The 21,240-nt window shown below is 48.5% G+C and overlaps 2 protein-coding genes and 1 long non-coding RNA gene across 6 annotated transcripts in view; 1 reads left to right on the top strand and 2 right to left on the bottom strand.

Annotated features, from left to right (window-relative positions):
- Positions 1 to 725: 725 nt before the first annotated feature.
- DNAJB13 (DnaJ heat shock protein family (Hsp40) member B13) lies at positions 726 to 12,108 on the bottom strand. Of its 2 annotated transcripts, none has more exons than XM_083737125.1 (8): positions 11,839 to 12,108; positions 9,328 to 9,431; positions 7,090 to 7,251; positions 6,639 to 6,796; positions 6,178 to 6,291; positions 5,006 to 5,119; positions 2,095 to 2,171; positions 726 to 968 (listed from the first exon to the last, which is right to left on the bottom strand). In XM_083737125.1, exons 1-8 carry the CDS (start codon positions 12,075 to 12,077, stop codon positions 815 to 817), a joined length of 1,122 nt encoding a protein of 373 aa, XP_083593251.1. In that variant the 5' UTR covers positions 12,078 to 12,108; the 3' UTR covers positions 726 to 814. The 2 variants fall into 2 exon arrangements, with proteins under 2 accessions (XP_083593251.1, XP_083593252.1); XM_083737126.1 differs by having other exon boundaries at positions 2,095 to 2,193; positions 11,839 to 12,092.
- LOC310844038 lies at positions 11,487 to 17,302 on the top strand. Its single transcript, XR_014563905.1, has 2 exons — positions 11,487 to 11,665; positions 16,537 to 17,302. It is a non-coding gene; the product is annotated as an uncharacterized lncRNA (long non-coding RNA).
- PAAF1 (proteasomal ATPase associated factor 1) overlaps positions 17,199 to 21,240 on the bottom strand; it is a 16,948-nt gene continuing 12,906 nt past the window's right edge. For all 3 annotated transcript variants that reach the window (XM_083737094.1, XM_083737096.1, XM_083737095.1), the window contains exons 10-12: positions 21,054 to 21,136; positions 19,871 to 19,953; positions 17,199 to 17,862 (exon numbers count right to left, since the gene is read on the bottom strand). In XM_083737094.1, the coding sequence (XP_083593220.1) occupies positions 17,785 to 17,862; positions 19,871 to 19,953; positions 21,054 to 21,136 (244 nt within the window). In that variant the 3' untranslated portion in view covers positions 17,199 to 17,784. The remainder of the gene's footprint in view (positions 17,863 to 19,870; positions 19,954 to 21,053; positions 21,137 to 21,240) is intronic.

Genomic DNA, 21,240 nt, shown 5'->3' with positions numbered 1-21,240 from the left:
AAACAGAGCATGTTCAGCTTCTGAAAAAAGTTCGCAAACTGGAACGTTTACTTCTGGGTTTACAGTGTTTGGGTTCCAAGCTGTTTGAGTACCAAGGTGTTTGAGAACCAAGGTACCACTCTACTGCAGATCTGTAAATATGCCTCTGCATTGTCGGCCTCAACTTGTGGTCATTTAGTCGTGACCCCATGGACCAGAGCACACCAGGCACTCCTGTCTTCCACTGCCTTTGGTCAAACTCATGCTGATAGCTTCGAGGACACTGTCCAACCATCCCGTCCTCTGTCGTCCCCTTCTCCTTGTGCCCTCCATCCATCTTTCCCAACATCAGGGTCTTTTCCAGGGAGTCTTCTCTTCTCATGAGGTGGCCAAAGTCTTGGAGCCTCAGCTTCAGGATCTGTCCTTCCAGTGAGCACTCAGGGCTGATTTCCTTCAGAATGGAGAGGTTTCATCATCTTGCAGTCCTCGGGACTCTCAAGGGTCTCCTCCAGCACCACAATTCAAAAGCATCCATTCTTCGGCAATCAGCCTTCTTGATGGTCCAGCTCTCACTTCCATACATCACTACTGGGAAAACCAGAGCTTTAACTAGACGGACCTTTGTTGGCAAGGTGATGTCTCTGCTTTTTAAGATGCTGTCCAGGTTTGTCAGCAATTGTGCGGGTTGTGGGGCTGTGGGTGCTTCTCCCCGGACCAGCAGTTGCAAAGAAGGGAGGACCAAAATCTGGCAAAAATAGTCAGCTTTTATTTCTTTGAAGAAAAGGGGGGGGCAAGGAGAGGAGCAAAGGGATGGGCTTTTGGGGGGTGGCATTGCTCAGGTCAGGAGCGCGTGTCTCAGCATCTCCTTCTTGGCCGGGGTGAGCCTTTGGGGGAAGAGGATGTCGAAGTACATGATGAGGTCCCCCTTGCAGGTGGGGTTGCTGGCCAGGGGCATTCCCTCTCCTGGCACCACCTTGAAGTACTTGGGGCTGAAGGTAAAAGAGAGGCCTGAGTCAGATTCAGCAGCAGTTTCGGGGGGGGGGGTAGAAAAGGGGAGACACCACTGGGGATTGAACCAGGGGCTTCTGCATTCGAAGATGGTGCTTAATAATAATAATTTATTACAGTGGTGCCTCGCAAGACGAAATTAATCCGTTCCGTGAGGCTCTTCGTGTAGCGGTTTTTTCGTCTTGTGAAGCAAGCCCATTGACAGCTTAGCGGATTAGCGGCTTTTAGCGGCTTTTAGCGATCAGCTGTTAAGTGGCTTATCAGCGGATCAGCTGATAAGCGGTTTAGCGGCTTAGGAAAAGGGGGGAAAGGGGGGGGGAACCCGCAGGAACTTGCAAGACATTCGTCTTGCGAAGCAAGCCCATAGGGAAATTCGTCTAGCGGGTTTTCCGTCTTGCGAGGCGTTCGTCTTGCGGGGCACCACTGTATTTATACCCCACATCTGGCTGGGCTTCCCCTGCCACTCTGGGCGGCTCCCAACAGAATACCAGGCTTTTAGAAGACATCTGAAGGCAGCCCTGTCTAGGGAAGCTTTTAATGTTTGATGCATTACTGTATTTTAATATTTTGATGGAAGCTGCCCAGAGTGGCTGGGGAAGCCCGGCCAGACAGGCAGGGTATATATAATAAATTGTTGTTGTTGTTAAAAATAGAATCAAACATTAAAAACTTCCCTAAACAGGGCTGCCTTCAGATGTCTTCTAAAAGTAAGATAGTTGTTTATTTCCTTGACATCTGATGGGAGGGCGTTCCACAGGGCGGGTGCCACCACCGAGAAGGCCCTCTGCCTGGTTCCCTGTAACTTGGCTTCTCACAGGGAGGGAACCACCAGAAGGCTCTCAGCACTGGACCTCCATGTCCGGGCTGAACGATGGGGGTGAAGACGCTCCTTCAGGTATACAAGTCCGTTTTAGGGCTTTCAAGGTCAGCACCAACACTTTGAACTGTGCTTGGAAACGTACTGGGAACCAATGCAGGTCTCTAAGGACTGGTGTTATGTGGTCTCGGCAGTTGCTCCCAGTCACCAGTCTAGCTGCCGCATTCTGGATTCCAGCTCTAAAACTCTTAGGATTCCTGAGATAAGGACTGTGGGCTGCAGGCACTTACTGTACGATGTCATTGAGAGGGATGTTGAGCAGCCTTTCGTCGAGGGTCCTCACATCCACGGTGCACCCGGTCAGAGCCTGCAAAGCAAAGTGCCGGAGGCTGAGAGCAGGCAATATTTATTAGATCTAAATATTGCCTTTCATCGTAAGATCTCAGGACGGTTCACAGAATACCAAGGTTAAGGTAGCCTAAATTTTGGGCAGCTGAGGCATGCTTAATTTCTGAATTACAATGGGAGTCTCCTGTATGTGTGGTCAGGGAAAACCCAATGCTGTCCAGGGTTGTAAAGACTGCAGGGAGAATAATTGGGCGCACTCTTCCCACCTTGGATCAAATCTACGCTTCCAGGTGCCATAAGAAAGCTGTAGAGATAGCGCAGGATAGTGTGCACCCCGGAAATTATCTCTTTCAGCTTCTGCCTTCTGGAAGAAGGTACAGGGTTATAAAGACTAGGACTAGCCGCCTGAGAAACAGCTTCTATCCAAATGTGGTTTTGGTTTTAAACACAGTGTAAGGTAGTCTTAAGGCTGCGGGTGGCGCTGTAGGTTAAACCACAGAGCCTAGGGCTTGCCGATCAGAAGGTCGGTGGTTCGAATCCCCAGGACGGGGTGAGCTCCCGTTGCTCGGTCCCTGCTCCTGCCAACCTAGCAGTTCAAAAGCACATCAAAGTGCAAGTAGAGAAATAGGTACCGCTCTGGCGGGAAGGTAAACAGTGTTTCCGTGCGCTGCTCTGGTTCGCCAGAAGCGGCTTAGTCATGCTGGCCACACGACCCAGAAGCTGTACGCCAGGTCCCTCAGCCAATAAAGCAAGATGAGCGCCGCAGCCCCAGAGTTGGTCACAACTGGACCTAATGATCAGGGATCCCTTTACCTTTAAGGTAGTCTCTATGGGAGTATATTGTATTTAATTATGGGGTATCAGAGTTTTTAGGGGGCTAACCAGGCTGGGATAGCAGGCTTGTTGGTTTCTGAATGTCTGATGTAGATTTTCAATTTCGTTGTTCTGTACGGGACAATGACAATAAATATTAGCGGAGTCACACTTTGACTCCTGCGTACAGAGAAGCTTGGCTCTCGGCTTACGTCCAGCGTTTTGAGGACGGCTGGCTCTGTGGAGGAGTCCGTACTCCCTGTCCCTGCATGAGTGCTGGGCCTGCCTCTGGAAGCAGAACAGGGCTTCACACAGAGAAGCGACGGGAAGCCTCCTTGGAGGGGTGGCGGCGACTACAAACCTAAGAATAAGTAGGCTCTGCAGTGACACTGAGCACGCGGATGGAAGAGGATGTTGGGAAACTGTGTACGTGCAGCTACTCACACAGAGTCAATTAAGGTTTGGCAGACAGCCAGAAGGCAATCTGAAGGAGTAAGTCTGCCTGGTGATAACAGAGACATGGAGACTGCTCCCTGATTGGTCAAGCTCTCTCAATGGAGTGGTAATTAATGGTCTACTAACTGGAATGTGTTAGTTCAGTGTTCAGAGGTTCAGTGTTTGAGTTCAGAGTTGTGTTTCAGTGTAGGAGTTGTGAGTCGTGTAAGAGAGAGCTAGCATAAGATCCACGTTCTGTTCCTGTAAATAGTCCACTGTATATAATAAACACCTAACTACAAGTTACTGGTTCCTGCTTCATCCATCCTGTCTGCAGCAAAGTTGCCAATTGCTTCCGTGGATTCTGTGTTTACTCTGCTAGGTCTGGCTAAGGTCCTGCAACTAGTCAGAAAGTTGCGAAACACCAAATAGGTTTTACCAATAGAGGATTGGCGACGTCGACAAAGGCAGGAAGGGACACACACTTCTCGCCCCCCCATAGCACTTCCCTCTATGCAGGCAGGCTGCGGGGATTCAATTCTAGCTGTGCTCTTCAAACATGGGACTGAAATTCCCCCGTGAGACCTTTCGTTCTCAAGCTGCCAGGACTCACTGGCAAGAAAGAAAGGAAATCGAGGCCAGAGCTGAGGTGTTGGCCTTCAGAAGAGGCTGCCCGCTGCCCCTCTCTGCGAGTCTCTGCTCGGCCGTCTTCAGTTAGCTCAGGAGGGATCCTGAGAAGAGGGTTAGTCTGCTAGACTCCCTGGTAACATATAGTAAGCAGAAGGGGCATAATAATAATAATAATAATAATAATAATAATAATAATAATAATAATGTTTTATTTATACCCCGCCCTCCCCAGCCAAGGCCAGGCTCAGGGCGGCTTACAAGCAATTATAAAAACAAGTTGAATGAATACAACTTAAAAACAAGATTAAAATACAACATTAAAATGCAGCCTCATCACAGGAGGAAAAAGGAAAAAAGAAAGAGGGGGAGGGAATCAAACTGGCTCCAAGCCAAAGGCCAGGCGGAACAACTCTGTCTTACAGGCCCTGCGGTAAGAACTCAGATCCTGCAGGGCCCTGGTCTCATGAGGCAGAGCGTTCCACCAGGCTGGGGCCAGAGTTGAAAAGGCCCTGGCTCTGGTTGAAGCCAATCTAACTTCCTTAGGGCTCGGGACCAATAGGGTGTTGCTATTTATGGACCTTAAGGTCCTCCACGGGGCATACCGGGAGAGGCGGTCCCGTAGGTACGAGGGTCCTAGGCCGGGAAGGGCTTTAAAGGTCAAAAGCAGCACCTTGAACCTGTACTCTGCCGGGAGCCAGTGCAGCTGGAAAAGCACTGGGCGAATATGCTTCCATGGCAGAGACCCCGTGAGGAGCCTCGCTGCAGCATTTTGCACCCGCTGGAGTTTCTGGGACAGCTTCAAGGGCAGCCCCACGTAGAGCGAATTACAGTAGTCAAGCCTGGAGGTGACTGTCGCATGGATCACTGTGGCCAGGTTGGGGCGGGAAAGGGAAGGGACCAACTGCTTGATGCAGCGAAGGTGGAAACCTGGGGAGGAAAAGGGGGCTACTTTGGCTCCCAGAATGCCTTCATTACCTTCCCCAGAGGGAGGGGGGCCACATAGATCAGGTTATCGTCTTCTCTCTTAAACCTGGGGTGGATCTTCTCCTTGACGATGAAGATGATGTCTGCCGGGATGATGTTTGGGCCCTGGAACGAAACACAGGAAGAAACCCAAAGGGCGTATGGGGCTCAGACCCAATGGTTGTCCCCGGCATCTGCAGGGAGGGCAGAAGATAGGACCCACTGACCCATTTGCCCACCGCAAGGTGGGAAGCATGCCCACACAGGGGCAAGCCTGGTCCCACCTCCCCACCCCCAAAACAACCAAGTGCTGCACCAGTTGGATTTCGACCTGATGTTATAAAACCCCTGGCTGCAGTCCGGAGAAAAACTGCTCGTGCTACAGCTATTGAGGCTGGGGACAGGAGCGCTGCCCCTGCCCGGAAGCAAGCCCTGTGAGAATTACAGTATTTTTTGCTCCATAAGACACACCTAGCCATAAGACACACCTAGTTTTTATAGGAGGAAAACAAGAAAAAACATATTCTGAATGAAACAGTGGATGTATGATTTTTGTGGTTCATGCTATGGCCACAGACATGTGATCTGACGGTGAGTTTGGGGTAGCCCAATGCAAAAATCCTGAGGATCCATGTGGATCCATGCTTTGTAACCATGAAAACAGTGGATGCATGATTTCTTTGGTGCAGGCTGTCGCCATGGACCTGCTATGTGATCTGATGGTGAATTTGGGGCGACCCAATGCAAAAATCCTGAGGATCCATGTGCTTTTACCTCCCCCCTCCCAGGCAGCCTCCTTTATTGCTAGCCTCCCTTATCTCGCTTCCGATCACTCACCGATCAGCAGCTTGGTTTCAACACCCACCTCCCTCTTTCAAAAAAAAAAAGAAAGCACAACCTGCTTTTTTCCACTGGGCAATTCGGCTCCAGGGACCACACATTCGCTCCATAAGACGCACAGATATTCCCTCTTACTTTTTAGGAAGAAAAAAGTGAGTCTTATGGAGCGAAAAATACGGTACCTCTCCAGTTTTGTGGGGACTAACTTTAGCACAGGGTCGTGCGAGGTAACCCTCGAGTCGGAATCATTCTTCTCGTAACAGCAAATATTGAGATGGAATTGTGGGCAGGGGCTCCAACATTTAAGCAGCCTCTCTCCTCCCTCGTGCCCAAGGTAGCATTACCTGGTCTCCCTCCTCTTGAAAGGTGATCCTCGTTCCTTGTTTCCACCCTGGGCACACATCGATGGTCAAGATCTTGTCTTTGATGGTGGAAGCGTGGCCGTCGTCATTCATGACCTGAAAGGTTTAGAGAGGAATCATGGAAGTCCCTGGGTGAGTGGCTGCCGAGACCACATAACACTGGCCCTGACCTACACTGGCTCCCAGTACGTTTCCGAGCACAATTTAAAGTGTTGGTGTTGACCTTTAAAGCCCTAAACAGCCTTAAAGGAGCGTCTCCACCTCCATTATTCAGCCCCCACACTGAGGTCCAGCTCCAAGGGTCTTCTGGCAGTTCCCTCCCTGCGAGAAGTGAGGTTACAGGGAACCAGGCAGAGGACCTACTCAGTGGTGGCACCCGCCCTGTGGAACACCCTCCTAGCAGATGTCAAGGAAATAAACGCCTAAGGAGTTCCTTTCCTTACCCTGCGAGAAATCTTGATTTTTTTGGTGCACCCGTAGAACAAGTCCTCCAGCGAAAGGTAGAGATCTCTCTCGATCGGAGGGTCCTTCTTTTTCACTCCCTTCCCTCGCAGCCCCCCAAATGCCATGTTGACTTCAGCCCCTTCTGCAGTGTAGAACTCTAAGCAAGAAAAAAGTCAGTGTCAGGGTGTGTGTGTAGTGATTATTATTATTATTTTTACACATTGCTAACTGAAAAAGTAGGAAGATGCCTGGGTGCCACCACTAAGAAGGCCCCTATAAATACTCAGAATTGTGGCAGCCTACCTTAAATGCAAGTTGCCGTCTGGCTTTTGATAACCGCACCCCCTGCCCCTCACCCCGTGGAAAGGGCTCTGATCTGGAAAATGCTCGAAAACAGGGGAGATCTGAGATGAGTGGGGTATCTTGACAAAACGTGGGGCTTGGGCCTACCAGCAAAGGGGTTGTCTCCTCCAAAGAAGTCCCGGAAGACCTTCTCGGGGTTTCCGTGGAACACATAGCCTTCTGTCCAGGGGGTGTCCACCGTAAACTCCAAGGGGATCCCTCCTTTGAGGCCTTCCTCAGCAAATTTGTCGTAAATGCCCTTCTTCAGTGCTAAGGAAGGAGACAACAGGTGGGGAGGGGAGGTGTTTTTTAAAAAAAATATTTTTATTGCTCAATTTCCACATAACAAATTATCAAACCATACAGTCACCTGCATGATCCCCCCCTTCCCTCCCCCCCACAAGGACTTCCCTCAGCACCTCTCCCTGATTTCGCTTACACATATTTTCTCTGCATATTATAAAATTATATATATCCTTACCTATCTGTCCTTTATGTTATCAACACTAAATTTGTGTATGTTTATTCAAAACCTGCCAAGGAGTCCAGTTCATTTTGTTGTCCTTTTTAAATAATTTGTAAAAAGTTCCCATTCTTCCCTGAAGTCACAATTGTACTTGTCTCTCAATTTGTATGTTGATTTGGCCAGTTCTGCATATTTCATCAATTTTTTTTGCCACTGTTCTTTTGTTGGGGTTTCCTCATTCTTCCATCCTTGTGCCATCAAGACTCTTGCTGCTGTTGTAGCATACATAAATAAGTTCCTTATTTTCCTTGTCCTACAATCCCTAACAAAAATGCTTCTGGTTTTTTTGCAAATATAATTTTAAACATTTTCTTCAATTCATTATATATCATTTCCCAATTTTTAAAAATTTCTTTACATTCCCACCATATATGATAAAAACTCCCTTTTTTCTCTTTATATTTCCAACAAATATTAGAGCCGGTTTTATACATCTTTGCTATCTGTACTGGTGTTATACATCATTTTCATATAATTTTCTTTCAGAAGGGAACGGTCTGTACATTTTAAATCTGTTTCCCACAGTTTTTCCCAGTCCTCAAATTGTATATTATGTCCTATATCTTGTGCCCATTTGATCATGACCGATTTTACCTCCTCATCTTTTGTTTCCCATTCTAGCAAGATGCTATATGCTCTCTTCAGCAGCTTCGCTTCTTCTTCTATGACTTCCTTTTGAAATCTTCTTCTTCTTGTTGTTGTTTAGTCGTTTAGTCGTGTCCGACTCTTCGTGACCCCCTGGACCAGAGCACGCCAGGCACTCCTGTCTTCCACTGCCTCCTGCAGTTTGGTCAAACTCATGTTTGTAGCTTCGAGAACACTGTCCAGCCATCTCGTCCTCTGTCGTTCCCTTCTCCTTGTGCCCTCCATCTTTCCCAACATCAGGGTCTTTTCCAAGGAGTCTTCTCTTCTCATGAGGTGGCCAAAGTACTGGAGCCTCAGCTTCAGGATCTGTCCTTCCAGTGAGCACTCAGGGCTGATTTCCTTCAGAATGGAGAGGTTTGATCTTCTTGCAGTCCATGGGACTCTCCAGAGCCTCCTCCAGCACCATAATTCAAAAGCATCCATTCTTCGGGGATCAGCCGTCTTTATGGTCCAGCTTTCACTTCCACTTGAAATCTAGAAGTGGTGTAACTAAACCTTTTCATATTATCTTCCTTGTACAACTCATGTAATTGTCTATAATGTAATCAACTCTGAAAATTATCTTTGGCGTGGGAGCAGACGGGAGACAAGTTGGGACATGGAAGGTGGACTGCCTGATGGTCTGATCTACAGAGGGCAGTACTCTCGTGGAAGGGCTGCCAGGTCCAAGCCAGTTTAGAGGTGAAGAAACCCCAAGAAGGAAAAGGAGAAGGGGCCACAAAGTTTGCAGGTCAGCAGAAAACTGAGCACACAAACAGCTCAGCTGATCACAGTCCTCCCCACAATGGTGAGATGTACACTGTAGTTCTCATTTCTCAAATTTGCATCTATGCATATAAATTAGCCAATCTGTGTCTCTTCCTGCGTTGAAAGCGCGGCTCAGTTTAAGAATGGTTTCGGCTTAAGAACGGACTTCTGGGACGGATTAAGTTCGTAAACCGAGGTACCACTGCCCTTGCACCTCACCCATCTGACTGGGTTTCCCCCATCCGCTCTGGGCCGCTTCCAACAGAATATAAAAGGACACAACAAAACACCAGACATTAAAAAGCTTTCTGACAAAATAAACGACAGCCAAAGAAATGCATCATTAAATACTCAGGCAAGGGTCCTTGGCAGAGGGCCTTTCCGAAGAGCACAGCACAGACAGATGAAACGAATCCCCTCCTACTCACGATCGCTCAGGACATCGTAGGCTTCCGCAAGCTGCTTAAACTTCTCTCTGGCCCACGGCTCCTTGTTCTTATAGGGGTGGAACTTCAAGGCCAGCTTCCGATAGCTGCAAAACACACACACAAAGAGGTTGCTGCAGTCACAGAGCCAGGGGAAGTGGTCTTGTACCAACCAAGCTGGCCCACTGAGCTGAGTACTCTCTACAGTGCCAGGCATGGCCAAACTTGGCCCTCCAGATGTTTTGGGACTACGGTTCCTATCATCCCTGGCCACTGGTCCTGTTAGCTAGGGATGATGGGAGTTGTAGTCCCAAAACATCTGGAGGGCCGAGTTTGGCCATGCCTGGCACAGACAACAAGCATCTCTCCAGGGTTTCAGGTGTAGGATATTATCAGGCTTACCTGGAGATGTCCGCCTGGAGTCTCTCTCTCTCTCTCTCTGTCTCCCCTGCTCCCCAAAATATATACATTTAAAGACTCTTTCACTAAGTGATTTTAACAGGCCTGAAAGCACCGGCCAAGTGTGTAATCCTTCCATTCAACTAAAAAAAAAATTAGGAATTGTTATTCACATTTTACATTGGCATTGTCTCTGGGCAAGGAGATTGGGGAGGCACTGTCCTTTGGTTTGGGTTATCAGCAATTGCTAAACACACACAAACACACACACCCTCCTGTAAGACCAACTTGGTTAATTCCAACGGGGGTCAAATCCACACACCCACCGACTTCCATCTGTGAGTCAGATTCCTCCGCCGAAATGAATGTGCACGAGTGGCCAACCAGAGAACGTAGTAATAATAATTGCATATTTATTTATAAATATTGTAATAATAATAATAATAATAATAGCAGCAGCAGCACTGTTGCATCAGGCCAGTGGTCCACCTGATAGCTTTAGCCTCCATAAAATTACCTAATCCCCTTTTAAACGAGCCCATTGATGCATTAAAAAGCAGCACCGTCAAGCCCTAAGCATAATAGTAAAGGTAAAGGTAGCCCTGCCCGTACGGGCCAGTCTTGCGCTCATCTCACTCAAGAGGCCAGGGGCCAGCGCTGTCCGCAGACACTTCCGGGTCACGTGGCCAGCGTGACAAGCTGCATCTGGCGAGCCAGCGCAGCACACGGAAACGCCGTTTACCTTCCCGCTGGTAAGCGGTCCCTATTTATCTACTTGCACCCGGGAGTGCTTTCGAACTGCTAGGTTGGCAGGTGCTGGGACCGAGCGACGGGAGCGCACCCCACCGCAGGGATTCGAACCACCGACCATGCGATCGGCAAGTCCTAGGCACTGAGGCTTTTACCCACAGCGCCACCCGTGTCCCTAGCCCCTAAGCATATGTGTGTACAAAAACACACAGGACATATGGGTATCTCCAGTAAGTTGTAATGTGCTGGACTAACACCTTCTACCAGTCCACAATAGAAAGTGTCCTCTGATATTGTATCAAAGTGAGGTACGTTGGCTTGACAGCCGCGCAAAAGAAAGTCTCTACAGAGGGTGGTGAACACAGTGCATATCATCGCTACATGACATCGCAAAGGATCAATGCCTTAGGAGAGCAAGGAAAATTCTCAGGGACGATTCACATCCCGGCCAGCACCTCTTTAATTTTCTACGCTTGGGCAGGAGATATAGAAATATAATCAGTCGTTGTTGTTGTTTAGTCCTTTAGTCGTGTCCGACTCTTCGTGACCCCCTGGACCAGAGCACGCCAGGCACTCCTGTCTTCCACTGCCTCCCGCAGTTTGGTCAAACTCATGCTGGTAGCTTCAAGAACACTGTCCCACCATCTCGTCTTCTGTTGTCCCCTTCTCCTTGGGCCCTCCATCTTTCCCAGCATCAGGGTCTTTTCCAGGGAGTCTTCTCTTCTCATGAGGTGGCCAAAGTATTGGAGCCTCAGCTTCACGATCTGTCCTTCCAGTGAGGCTCCAATACTTTGGCCACCTCATGAGAAGAGAAGACTCCCTGGAAAAGATGTTGGGAAAGATGGAGGGCACAAGGAGAAGGGGACGACAGAGGACAAGATGGTTGGACAGTGTTCTCGAAGCTACCAGCATGAGTTTGACCAAACTGCGGGAGGCAGTGGAAGACAGGAGTGCCTGGTGTGCTCTGGTCCAGGGGTCACGAAGAGTCGGACATGACTAAACGACTAAACAACAATGAAATGGGTACCCTGATGTCATGGTGATTGACAAGGTGCGTGGCCTGGGGAGGACAGGGGAAGGTAAGGATCCAGCCCACTGCTCTCAAGCGGACCTGTTTCCAGAGCTGGGAGGAGAGGGGGCTGGCAGGAATCAGGGGCCAAACATCCCCTGGAAAAGCGGTGCGCAATGTCAGGTACCCCAAACATTTTTTAAGGCAAAAACGCACTGGTAATGATAATAAGTGCATCGCGCGCATAGATAGGGGAAGGTGTGCACGCAAACGCCACCGCGTGGATCCCGCATGTGCCCCAAGCACGCACACACACGTGCAGGGACCCGTGTCCCGCAGCCCCTCCCGAGTCTCACGCCTTCTTGATGTCCGCATCCTTGGCGCTGCGGGTGAGATCCAGGACGGCGTAGTAATCCTGACCCATCGCGGCGCTTCCTCCCGGGCCAGGCCAGGTCCGGCCCGCCTGCTCTGCCCACTCGACCCCGCTGCCTCGCCCGTTGCTAGGGACGCCGCCCGGCCCCGCCTCCCCCGCCCGGCGCGGTGCACGGCGGGAGTCGTAGTCCTTTTGCGCAGCTGGCCGCGCCCGGAGCCCCATTCTCTGCAAGCTTTCCTATTGCTGCGCCGCCGCCGCCGCCTGCATTTGCTGCATGCTTGAAATTGCTGCGCCGCCGCACGCACCGACCACATGCACTTGCTGCGTGCTTGCTTTTCCCGCACTGCTGCATGCTTGCAATTTTGTGCAGTCGCATGCTTGCGACTGCTGCAACCGCCGCACGCATTTGCTGGATGATTGCATTTGCTGCGCCACTGCACACAACCGCCGCATGCACTTGCTGCGTGCTTGCATTTCCCGCACTGATGTGCGTGCTTGCAATTTTGCGCGCCGTCGCGTGTTTTGCGATTGCTGCGCCGCCGCGCGCATTTGCTGCATGATTGCTATTTTGCGCGCCCCTTCGTGCGTTTGCAATTGCTGCAACAAATGCATGCGGCAGTGCAGCAAATGCAAACGCATGCACCCCTTCTTCCGGCGCCGGCGCGTTTCGGGACGAGGAAGCCCCAAGGGGGAAAGGCTGAGCTGGGTGGCTTTTGGAAACCCCGGCAGGCAGCTCCGCGCTTCTCCCTCTCCCAGAAGCAGCGCTGGCAACAGGAGCTGTGGCTTTCTGCGGAGCTTCTCTGTCCCGACGCGAAGGGAGAGCAAGACCCCAGCGCGCGGGGCAAAGGAAGGGGAGGACTGTGTAACTGCGGAACTCCTTCCCGCAGGAGACAACGCTGACCACCACCAACCTAGCTAGAGATCTTTAAAAGAGAAGCGCACCAATATATGGAGCGGAGAGCTACAACATCGGCCTCCACTGGCCAGGATAGCTCTAGAAAATGTAGCCTTATGAGGCTTTGCCCTCGGGTGGGAAAAATATATTGCGCCTGGGAAAGGGAAGTGGGAGTCAACAGACACTCAAGGAATAGTTTCCCAGAAAAGGCTTTTATTTCTACCATCCATGAACTGGTAGAAGGAGCAAGTGTGATAAGTCACAAAAAGCATGCACGAGTTCACAGTCATGTGCACAAGCATATATACCCCTTTCCAGTTCCCTCCTCCTTTCTCCTCCCTCAGGAGTCCTCTGAGCATGAACAGAAAGCTGTTTTGGGACTATTGGGACTATTGGCCCCCTTCCCAGGAAAGGGGTTTCAGAGTGTTCAGATATGTTTCAATCTCTTGTTCTGGCATGGTTCCCGGACACAAAGCAAGTTGCAATGTGGTTCTTTAGCAAGGCCAGAAGGCATGAGAAAGGCCTGAGAAACAATGGACTGTGTTCCCTACCTTTTGCTGCAATCTTTTTAGTTACAGCAAGCGGAATGTTTCTGATGCTTAGCTAATGCCTTTTAGCTGCTGAGAAAAATGATTTTGAAAAGCTCTGAGAAGCTTTGAGCCTGCTTTGGTGGGGGGTGACTTCGGGCCTAGGTGAGGTCACCTGTCCTCACCTTCCTTCAAGATCTTTAAAAGAGAAGCACACCAATATATGGAGCGGAGAGCTACAACATCGGCCTCCACTGGCCAGGATAGCTCTGCGCTCCAAAGTTGGAGGCAACAATGCTTCTTTCTAAACACCCTGTTACTGGAAACCACAGAAGGGGAGAGTTGGTCTTGGGCTCTGGTCCCTCTTCCTGGTTTCCCATCAAAGACATCCCTTTGGTCCCTGTGAGAACAGGATGCTCAGCTGGACCAGATGGGTCATTGGCCTGATCCAGCAGGCTCTTCTTATGTTTCTTTTTGAGAGCCTCCGAAAACGTTCAAGAGGGAGGAGCAACTCCCAACTGAGGAAAGGTTTCAGGGTTTGCGACGGTTTTTAATTCAGTAAAAGCATACTGTATATAAAATATATAAAATAAATGTCTTCCGACCATCTGCTCTTATTGAAGTTCCAGGAGAAGAGACTAAAAGCTAAATGTCATTTCACAAGTGGAATTAGGGACGCGATTGCAGCAATAATGGCCACCAAAATGCTGGGGTTTTTGTCTCCACAGCTTGCTTTTTGTACTTTTAAGAAGGGATTGGCAAATCTACATTGCTAGACCTTCCCAACAGCATATATTATGCAACATTTTAATGTTATTTGTACACCTAATAAAAAAATATAGAAGTGGAGTGGGTAGGATTTATGTTATTGCATGAGCATTTTAAGCTTGTTGCATTATATATTGCTTTGAATTTCCTGGTTTCAATTGTTTCTGTCTGTTGTATTTTATCTTGTGAAGTTGCATCAGGGCGCTCCCCCCCCCCCCCATATGAAGTGACTAACAAATGCAATTATGAAGCATCTCAATATAGCTCCAGCTAAAAGAATCAGAAGGCCTCTGCTTCAAGATTCTGGAGAGCGGTTTTTCGGTCTGAAAATCTTTTGATAAAAGGGCAGTATATAAATCTAATAATTCAGGAAGAAGTAGACTCCACCGTGGGAGCAGGGCCGGGGCAGGAGAGTGCTAGAGCCCTGTCTAGTCAAGTTGTGTGGGATCAATTCCAATCTGTTACCTCTGAGGATGTGGACAGGCTGTTTGGACGAGTGAAACCAACCACCTGTCTCCTGGATCCTTGCCCATCCTGGCTTATAAAAGCTAGCCGGGAAGGACTGGGCGATGGGCTTTGCGAGGTCGTGAATGCTTCCCTCTGTGAGGGAGCCTTCCCAGACCCGCTGAAAGAGGCGGTTATCAAACCGCTTCTTAAAAAAACCATCTTTAGATGCTGCCAATATGGCTAACTATCGCCCAGTCTCAAATCTTCCATTCTTGGGCAAGGGGATTGAGCGAGTGGTTGCTGAACAACTCCAGGCACGCCTGGAAAAAGCGGATCATTTGGATCCCTTCCAGTCGGGATTCAGGCCTCATCACGGGACTGAAACTGCCTTGGTCGCACTGGTTGATGATCTCCGGCGGGCTAGGGACAAAGTTGAGAACTGTTTCCTAGTTCTGCTGGATCTCTCAGCGGCGTTTGATACCATCGACCATAACATCCTTCTGGGGATGGGAGCTGGGGGCACTGTCATACAGTGGTTCCGCTCCTTCCTCCTGGGCCGTGTTCAGAAAGTGGTGGCGGGGGGATGAGTGTTCAGACCCCTGGGCCCTCACTTGTGGGGTGCCTCAGGGTTCTGTCCTCTCCCCCATGCTTTTCAACATCTACATGCAGCCACTGGGAGAGATCATCAGGGGGGTTGGGCTGGGTGTTCATCAGTATGCGGATGATACCCAGCTCTACCTCTCTTTTAAATCAGAACCAGTGAAGGCGGTGAAGGTCCTGTGTGAGTGTCTGGAGGCCGTTGGAGGATGGATGGCGGCTAACAGATTGAGGTTGAATCCTGACAAGACAGAAGTACTGTTTTGGGGGGACAGGAGGCGGGCAGGTGTGGAGGATTCCCTGGTCCTGAATGGGGTAACTGTGCCCCTGAAGGACCAGGTGCGCAGCCTGGGAGTCATTTTGGACTTATAGCTGTCCATGGAGGCACAGGTCAAATCTGTGTCCAGGGCAGCTGTTTACCAGCTCCATCTGGTACGTAGGCTGTGACTCTATCTGCCTGCGGACTGCGTCGCCAGAGTGGTGCATGCTCTGGTTATCTCCCGCTTGGACTACTGCAATGCGCTCTACGTGGGGCTACCTTTGAAGGTGACCCGGAAACTACAACTAATCCAGAATGCGGCAGCTAGACTGGCGACTGGGAGCGGCTGCCGAGACCATATAACACCGGTCTTGAAGGACCTACATTGGCTCCCAATACGTTTCCTAGCACAATTCAAAGTGTTGGTGCTGACCTTGAAAGCCCTAAACGGCCTCGGTCCAGTATACCTGAAGGAGCGTCTCCACCCCCATCGTTCTACCCGGACACTGAGGTCCAGCACCAAGGGCCTTCTGGCGGTTCCCTCACTGTGAGAAGCCAAGTTACAGGGAACCAGGCAGAGGGCCTTCTCGGTAGTGGCGCCCTCCCTGTGGAATGCCCTCCCACCAGATGTCAAAGAGCATAACAACTACCAGACTTTTAGAAGACATCTGAAGGCGGCCCTGTTTAGGGAGGCTTTTAATGTTTGATGTAGTACAGTATTTTAATATTTTTGTTGGAAGCCGCCCAGAGTGGCTGGGGAAGCCCAGCCAGATGGGCGGGGTATAAATAATTAGTAGTAGTAATAAAAATCTGGCTAAACGGACAAATGTTCTGACCTGTTCTGTCTTCCACTTCAAACACATTTACTTGATCATGTTGAAGTAACTGGACGTGAGAGTAAATTCATGAGAGTAAATCACTCAGTGGATGAGCTAATTGTAGGTACCCTGCAGGCCAAGCCAATTGCTATGGTAGTAGCCCAGTGCTCAGTCTCCCATCTGGTTTCAATGCATGTCAGCTCAGTAGTCTTTCTGTAAGTCTGAGTTGTCAGTCTGTTGGTATTACTTGTCCGGTGTTGTACAGTGAATTGCTAGGATTTATATGGAGGTACATATATACTTGTATGTATCTGTGTATAACTGTATCTATATCCAGAACTGTTTGACTGAGCCTTATCCTCCACAACAGTAAACCATTTGGACCTTAAGCTGCTTCCATGAGGTGACAGGTACTGGGAGCAACTTCCACTGCCTTGGCATCTTGTATCAGATTCCCGACTGATCACTCTCTCCATCAACAAAGAAGTTACAGGAACTGGTGTTGCGATTTTGTCTTTGTTAAGTTACGGCAGGTGGGGAAGCCTTGGCCCTGTAGCAAAATCTTGCTTAACTACCAACTCCCGTCAGCACTAGCAAACATAATGGCAGATTGAAGAATTTAATTCTCATATCTTTAGCTGTTTCATTTGAATTAACTATTTTGTTTCTTTTTATTTTATCTACTCTTGTCTTTTGGATAGGGCAGGGTATAAACATAGCTTAGTGAAAACAGAGTTTTTCGGCCCCACCAGACTGCAATAGACCCCACAAGCTGCTCTTCCTGCGTAGCTCCTGAAAAGTAATTTTTGCGCTCCGTGTTATGAGGTCAGATGAGAGAGCTGAACCCTAATTTTGTCTTGTCAAAGATGAAAGGAGGCCTGGTGAGAGCCTCAAATGACAAAAAATAACCCTCTGCAATTGGTTGTTGGGAATCAAAGATAAATGGCAAGCGAAGAACGGTAAGAGAAGAAGATTAAAAAGAAAATCAATGAGGGCTGATCCCGAGAGAATCAACTTAATTGGGCAAACAGCTTGAGATCAAAGCAGCTTTATTTGAAGATGGAAACTTACAACTAGCAGACTGCTTGCTGGTGGGCAGTGAGAATTGCCACAGAGGAATAATTCTGGAAGGAGGGCATGAGATGGAAACAAAAGGTTGCTGCAGTTTGCAGCTCAAGACAAGAAGCAAGCGAGCCTGAGCAACACACCCCTTTCTATTGACATCTGCTGGCCTCCCTTTTCCTCGCCCACATCAGCTCCTTTCCTCTCACTTAGGAACAACCACCAGCCACACAGTGGATATCAAAAACACTTTTGCAAACACAAAAAGGGCACAATCGACCCAACAAACTTTCTGTGCTGTTCGGTGCAGGGAAACGGCGTTAAACTTTCAGAGCTGCCGTGTTCACATCGCTCGGCAGGAAGGTTACCTACAGCTTGGCCTTGGGTGCTGTCTCAACATGGTCCCTACATCTCACGCCTGCGCGCTCCATTCACGCTACCGTACAAAGTCCTGGAAACGGGGGACACGGATATATGACTTGTTTCAAATAGGTGTTTAAGTAATCCCTGAAGTGTGTCCAGCATTCATAGCGCAGTGTTCATGGCTTTCGTAAAGTCAGAGGTCTGAAAGCTGGTATCTCCTCACTATTCCGTCTCTGCAACATGTGTACACCTGTTTTTCCCATGTGGCCACCTAAAAAGACGGTAAGAAAAGAGGTTTCAGAAGTGGTATTATTACAATCAAATAAGAAGCTGGATTAGTTCATTCCTTAACACTGACGCCTTCCCATGCTATGATCTGTATATATATTTTTCATGTATGTTATAGGGCTTTTTGTTTTACAATGCAAGGGCCTGGGAAGTTTGATCTTACCTGCTCTGATCTGTATAGCGTTAAGGAGGTTTAAATGTTATATTGGTCTTTTACGCTCACCTAAAACCATAAATAAAGCAGGGACAGATGCATTGTTTCCCAGTTGTTAGGCTGTCCGTCAGCATGTTTTTTATTATATTTTTATCATTGATGTTCTGTAAAGCATTTTTAATTGTTGTGCACTGGCCTGGGATCTTTTGATAAAGGGTGGTTTATTGAATGAATGAATGAAAAGAAGAACCACCCCATCTTACCCTACTGGTGGCAAAGATCTCTCTGTGTACTTTGAATAGAATAGACGCTATCAGAGGACACTTAACATTTACGTTAAATTACAGTAATTCCTCTGAACTGGCCACACATATTCCCACTATAATTATTATTAATTAATTAATTATACATACATACATAGATACCCTGCCCATCTGGCCGTGTTTCCCCAGCCACTCTGGGAGGCTACCAACCAAATATTAAAAACACAATATGCCATTAAACATTAAAAACATCCCTAAACAGGGCTGCCTTCAGATGTCTTTTAAAAGTAAGATTCAGGTAGGTAGCCATGTTGGTCTGACGCAGTAGAAATATATAAAATAAATAAATAAATTGTCCAGAGACCAACTCTGAATATTCAATTTACATTTCCTAAAGTCCACAATGATCTCTTTTGTTTTCTTTAAGTTAAGGAGTAAGTTGTTTTTCCTGCACCACTCCCCCAACTGCTCAACTTCCTTCCTATAGGCCGCCTTCCCCTCTCCAGCCGTGATTAAACCAAACACTGTTGTATCATCTGCGAACTTAATGATCTTATTACTGGGGTATTTGGGGGCACAGTCAGCTGTATAGAGCGTATATAAAAGCGGGCTCAACACGCACCCCTGCGGCGCCCCCGTATTCGTGATGAGATCCGCAGAGACGTGGGAACCCAACCTGACCCTTTGGGAACGGTTTGATAGAAAATCTAATATCCACCTGCACAAACATGGTGGAAGTCCCAGGTCTAATAATTTGGGCACCAATCTATGCGGAAGAATAGTATTAAATGCAGAACTAAAGTCTACAAATAAGAGTCTCGCGTAGTTCCCTTGCTTCTCCAAACGAGTCAGGACAGCATGTAAAGCCATTGCCACAGCATCCTCTGTGGATCTCTTTGCCTTGTACGCAAACTGGTAAGGGTCAAGTCCCACTGGCAGACAAGATAAGATGCACTTCCTCACCAGTTTTTCAAAACATTTCATTATAATGGGTGTCAACACCACAGGGCGGAAATCAATGAAACTCTGCATTAAAACCTCCGAGGAAGGAGAGCCAACAACCTATTGAAAGTGACTATTAAACTGTCAAACAGCTCTTACTGTATGTTTCTGTATGTTTAGTCGGAATCTCCTTCCTTTTAACTTGAAGCCGTGGGTTCGAGTCCTACTCCCCAGAGTAGGAGAAAACAAGTTTGCTCCATCTTCCACATGACAGCCCTTGAGATATTTGAAAATGGCTATCATATCTCCTCTCCGTCTCTTTTCCGGGTGAAACATACTCATAAGGCTTGGCCATCTGTCATGTATGATCTATCTGAGATTCCTGCATTGCCGTGGTTTGGACTAGATGGCTCTCAGGTCCCTCCCAACTGTACTAATTCTATGATTCTGAGATTCTATGAATGAGCGTGTATGATAAAATAATAGTTAAACATTTTATCATAATTTTATTCCCTGAGTTTTCCTATTTCCCTTCTTCCCTGGAGTTAAGCAGCAATTTCCGTGATTTCTCTAGGCAGAAACTCCCTTTGCCGAGACCAAGACCAAGACGGGCATTTCCCCTGGTACGGTACCTTGTATACGGGGTCACAGTCTGGCCCAGTGAGCTCAGCCACATGGTCGAGATCTTGCTGCATAATAAAGCAGGTTCCATCACCTGGAAAGAGATGCAGAACATGTGAAAGACAAGAAACTGCAGTTTACATCGCAAGCCTTCACATTCTGCATACCAATGTCGTCATGATGCCCACCCACCGGAGCAAGATACTGAGAAATCAAATGTGAGAAACCTGCTGGATCCTCAAGTGCAGTGCGGTACAGTGGTGCCTCGCAAGACGAAATTAATTCGTTCCGCAAGTTTTTTCTTCTTGCGAGTTTTTCGTCTTGCGAAGCACGGTTTCCCATAGGAATGCATTGAAAATCAATCAATGCGTTCCTAGGGAGACCGCCTTCAGACCAGGTCCGGGGACAGTCTGTCCCCCAACCTCTTCTGAAAGTTGGGGCGGGGGCAAGGGCTTTTTCCCCCACCGCCAGCCTTCAGAAGGCTGTTCTGAAGGCTGGCGGTGGGAAGAAAAGCCCTTCTCCCCACCTCCCGCCCCGCAAGCTCCGGGGACAGGAGGGCTTTGCTACCGACCGCCAGCATTTTAAAAGCCCCCGGGACAGCGGAGACTTCTCCGCTGTCCCGGGGCGATTTTAAAATGCTGGTGGGCGGCAGCTCCCCCCCCCCTGCCTTCCCGGGACAGCGGAGCAAGCCCATAGGGAAATTCGTCTTGCGGAATGACTCAAAAATGGAAAACTCTTTCGTCTTGCGAGTTTTTCGTTTTGTGAGGCGTTCGTCTTGCGGGGCACCACTGTAAGGCTTTTTGTCTATGGAGAATACAGGCAAACCTCGGTTGTTGAACGTAATCCGTTCCGGAAGACAGTTCTGAAACGTTCGACAACCAAGGATCAAAGAGCGGTTGGCAAAGTCATAAAAAAACCTCTGGAAGCCATTTGGCTTCCGAAAAACATTAAAAAACTGGAATATTTACTTCCAGGTTTTCAGCGTTCGAGAGCCAAAACATTCCAAATGGAGCTGTTCAGGAACCGAGGTTTGACTGTAGTGACTTCTTAACAGCTGAGAACTCACGGTGCAAGAAATTCAGGAGGGTCCGTTAATGGTTCCAACAATTTGACTTCACCCATGCGCCCTCCTCCATTGTCTCCCAAGACAAGACAGATGCTAACTTGGTAAGTGAAAGAAAAGAGGAGTGCTACCTTGGCTGGCAATAAATCCATCTCTAAAAGGGAGCAGAGAAAGAACTGGTGCTCCTGATCTATGGACAACACGAACTGGAGCCCTAGAGAGAGCAGTAGGAACCTTTATCACAAAGAGTCACTCACATTATAACAAGTTTGTCAGAATTCTTCTTAAAGAGACAAATAAACTGGGCCATGTTGTATA

The sequence above is a fragment of the Podarcis gaigeae genome, assembly GCF_964106915.1.
Source record: "Podarcis gaigeae genome assembly, chromosome: 4".
Classification (NCBI taxonomy): Eukaryota; Metazoa; Chordata; class Lepidosauria; order Squamata; family Lacertidae; genus Podarcis; species Podarcis gaigeae.
This window is presented reverse-complemented; position numbering and strand designations above follow the sequence as displayed.

Bases quoted from the DNA above. Each gene is read 5' to 3' on its own strand.
- DNAJB13 (XM_083737125.1), bottom strand. From the start codon at position 12,077: ATGGGGCTCCGGGCGCGGCCAGCTGCGCAAAAGGACTACGACTCCCGC. The intron at 2,172-5,005 runs GTAATGAAGGCA...TTTGCTTTGCAG, and splicing joins CCCCCCTCCCTCTGGGGAAG to GCTCTGACCGGGTGCACCGT. The intron at 969-2,094 runs GTAAGTGCCTGC...TTTTACCTTCAG, and splicing joins CCTCTCAATGACATCGTACA to CCCCAAGTACTTCAAGGTGG.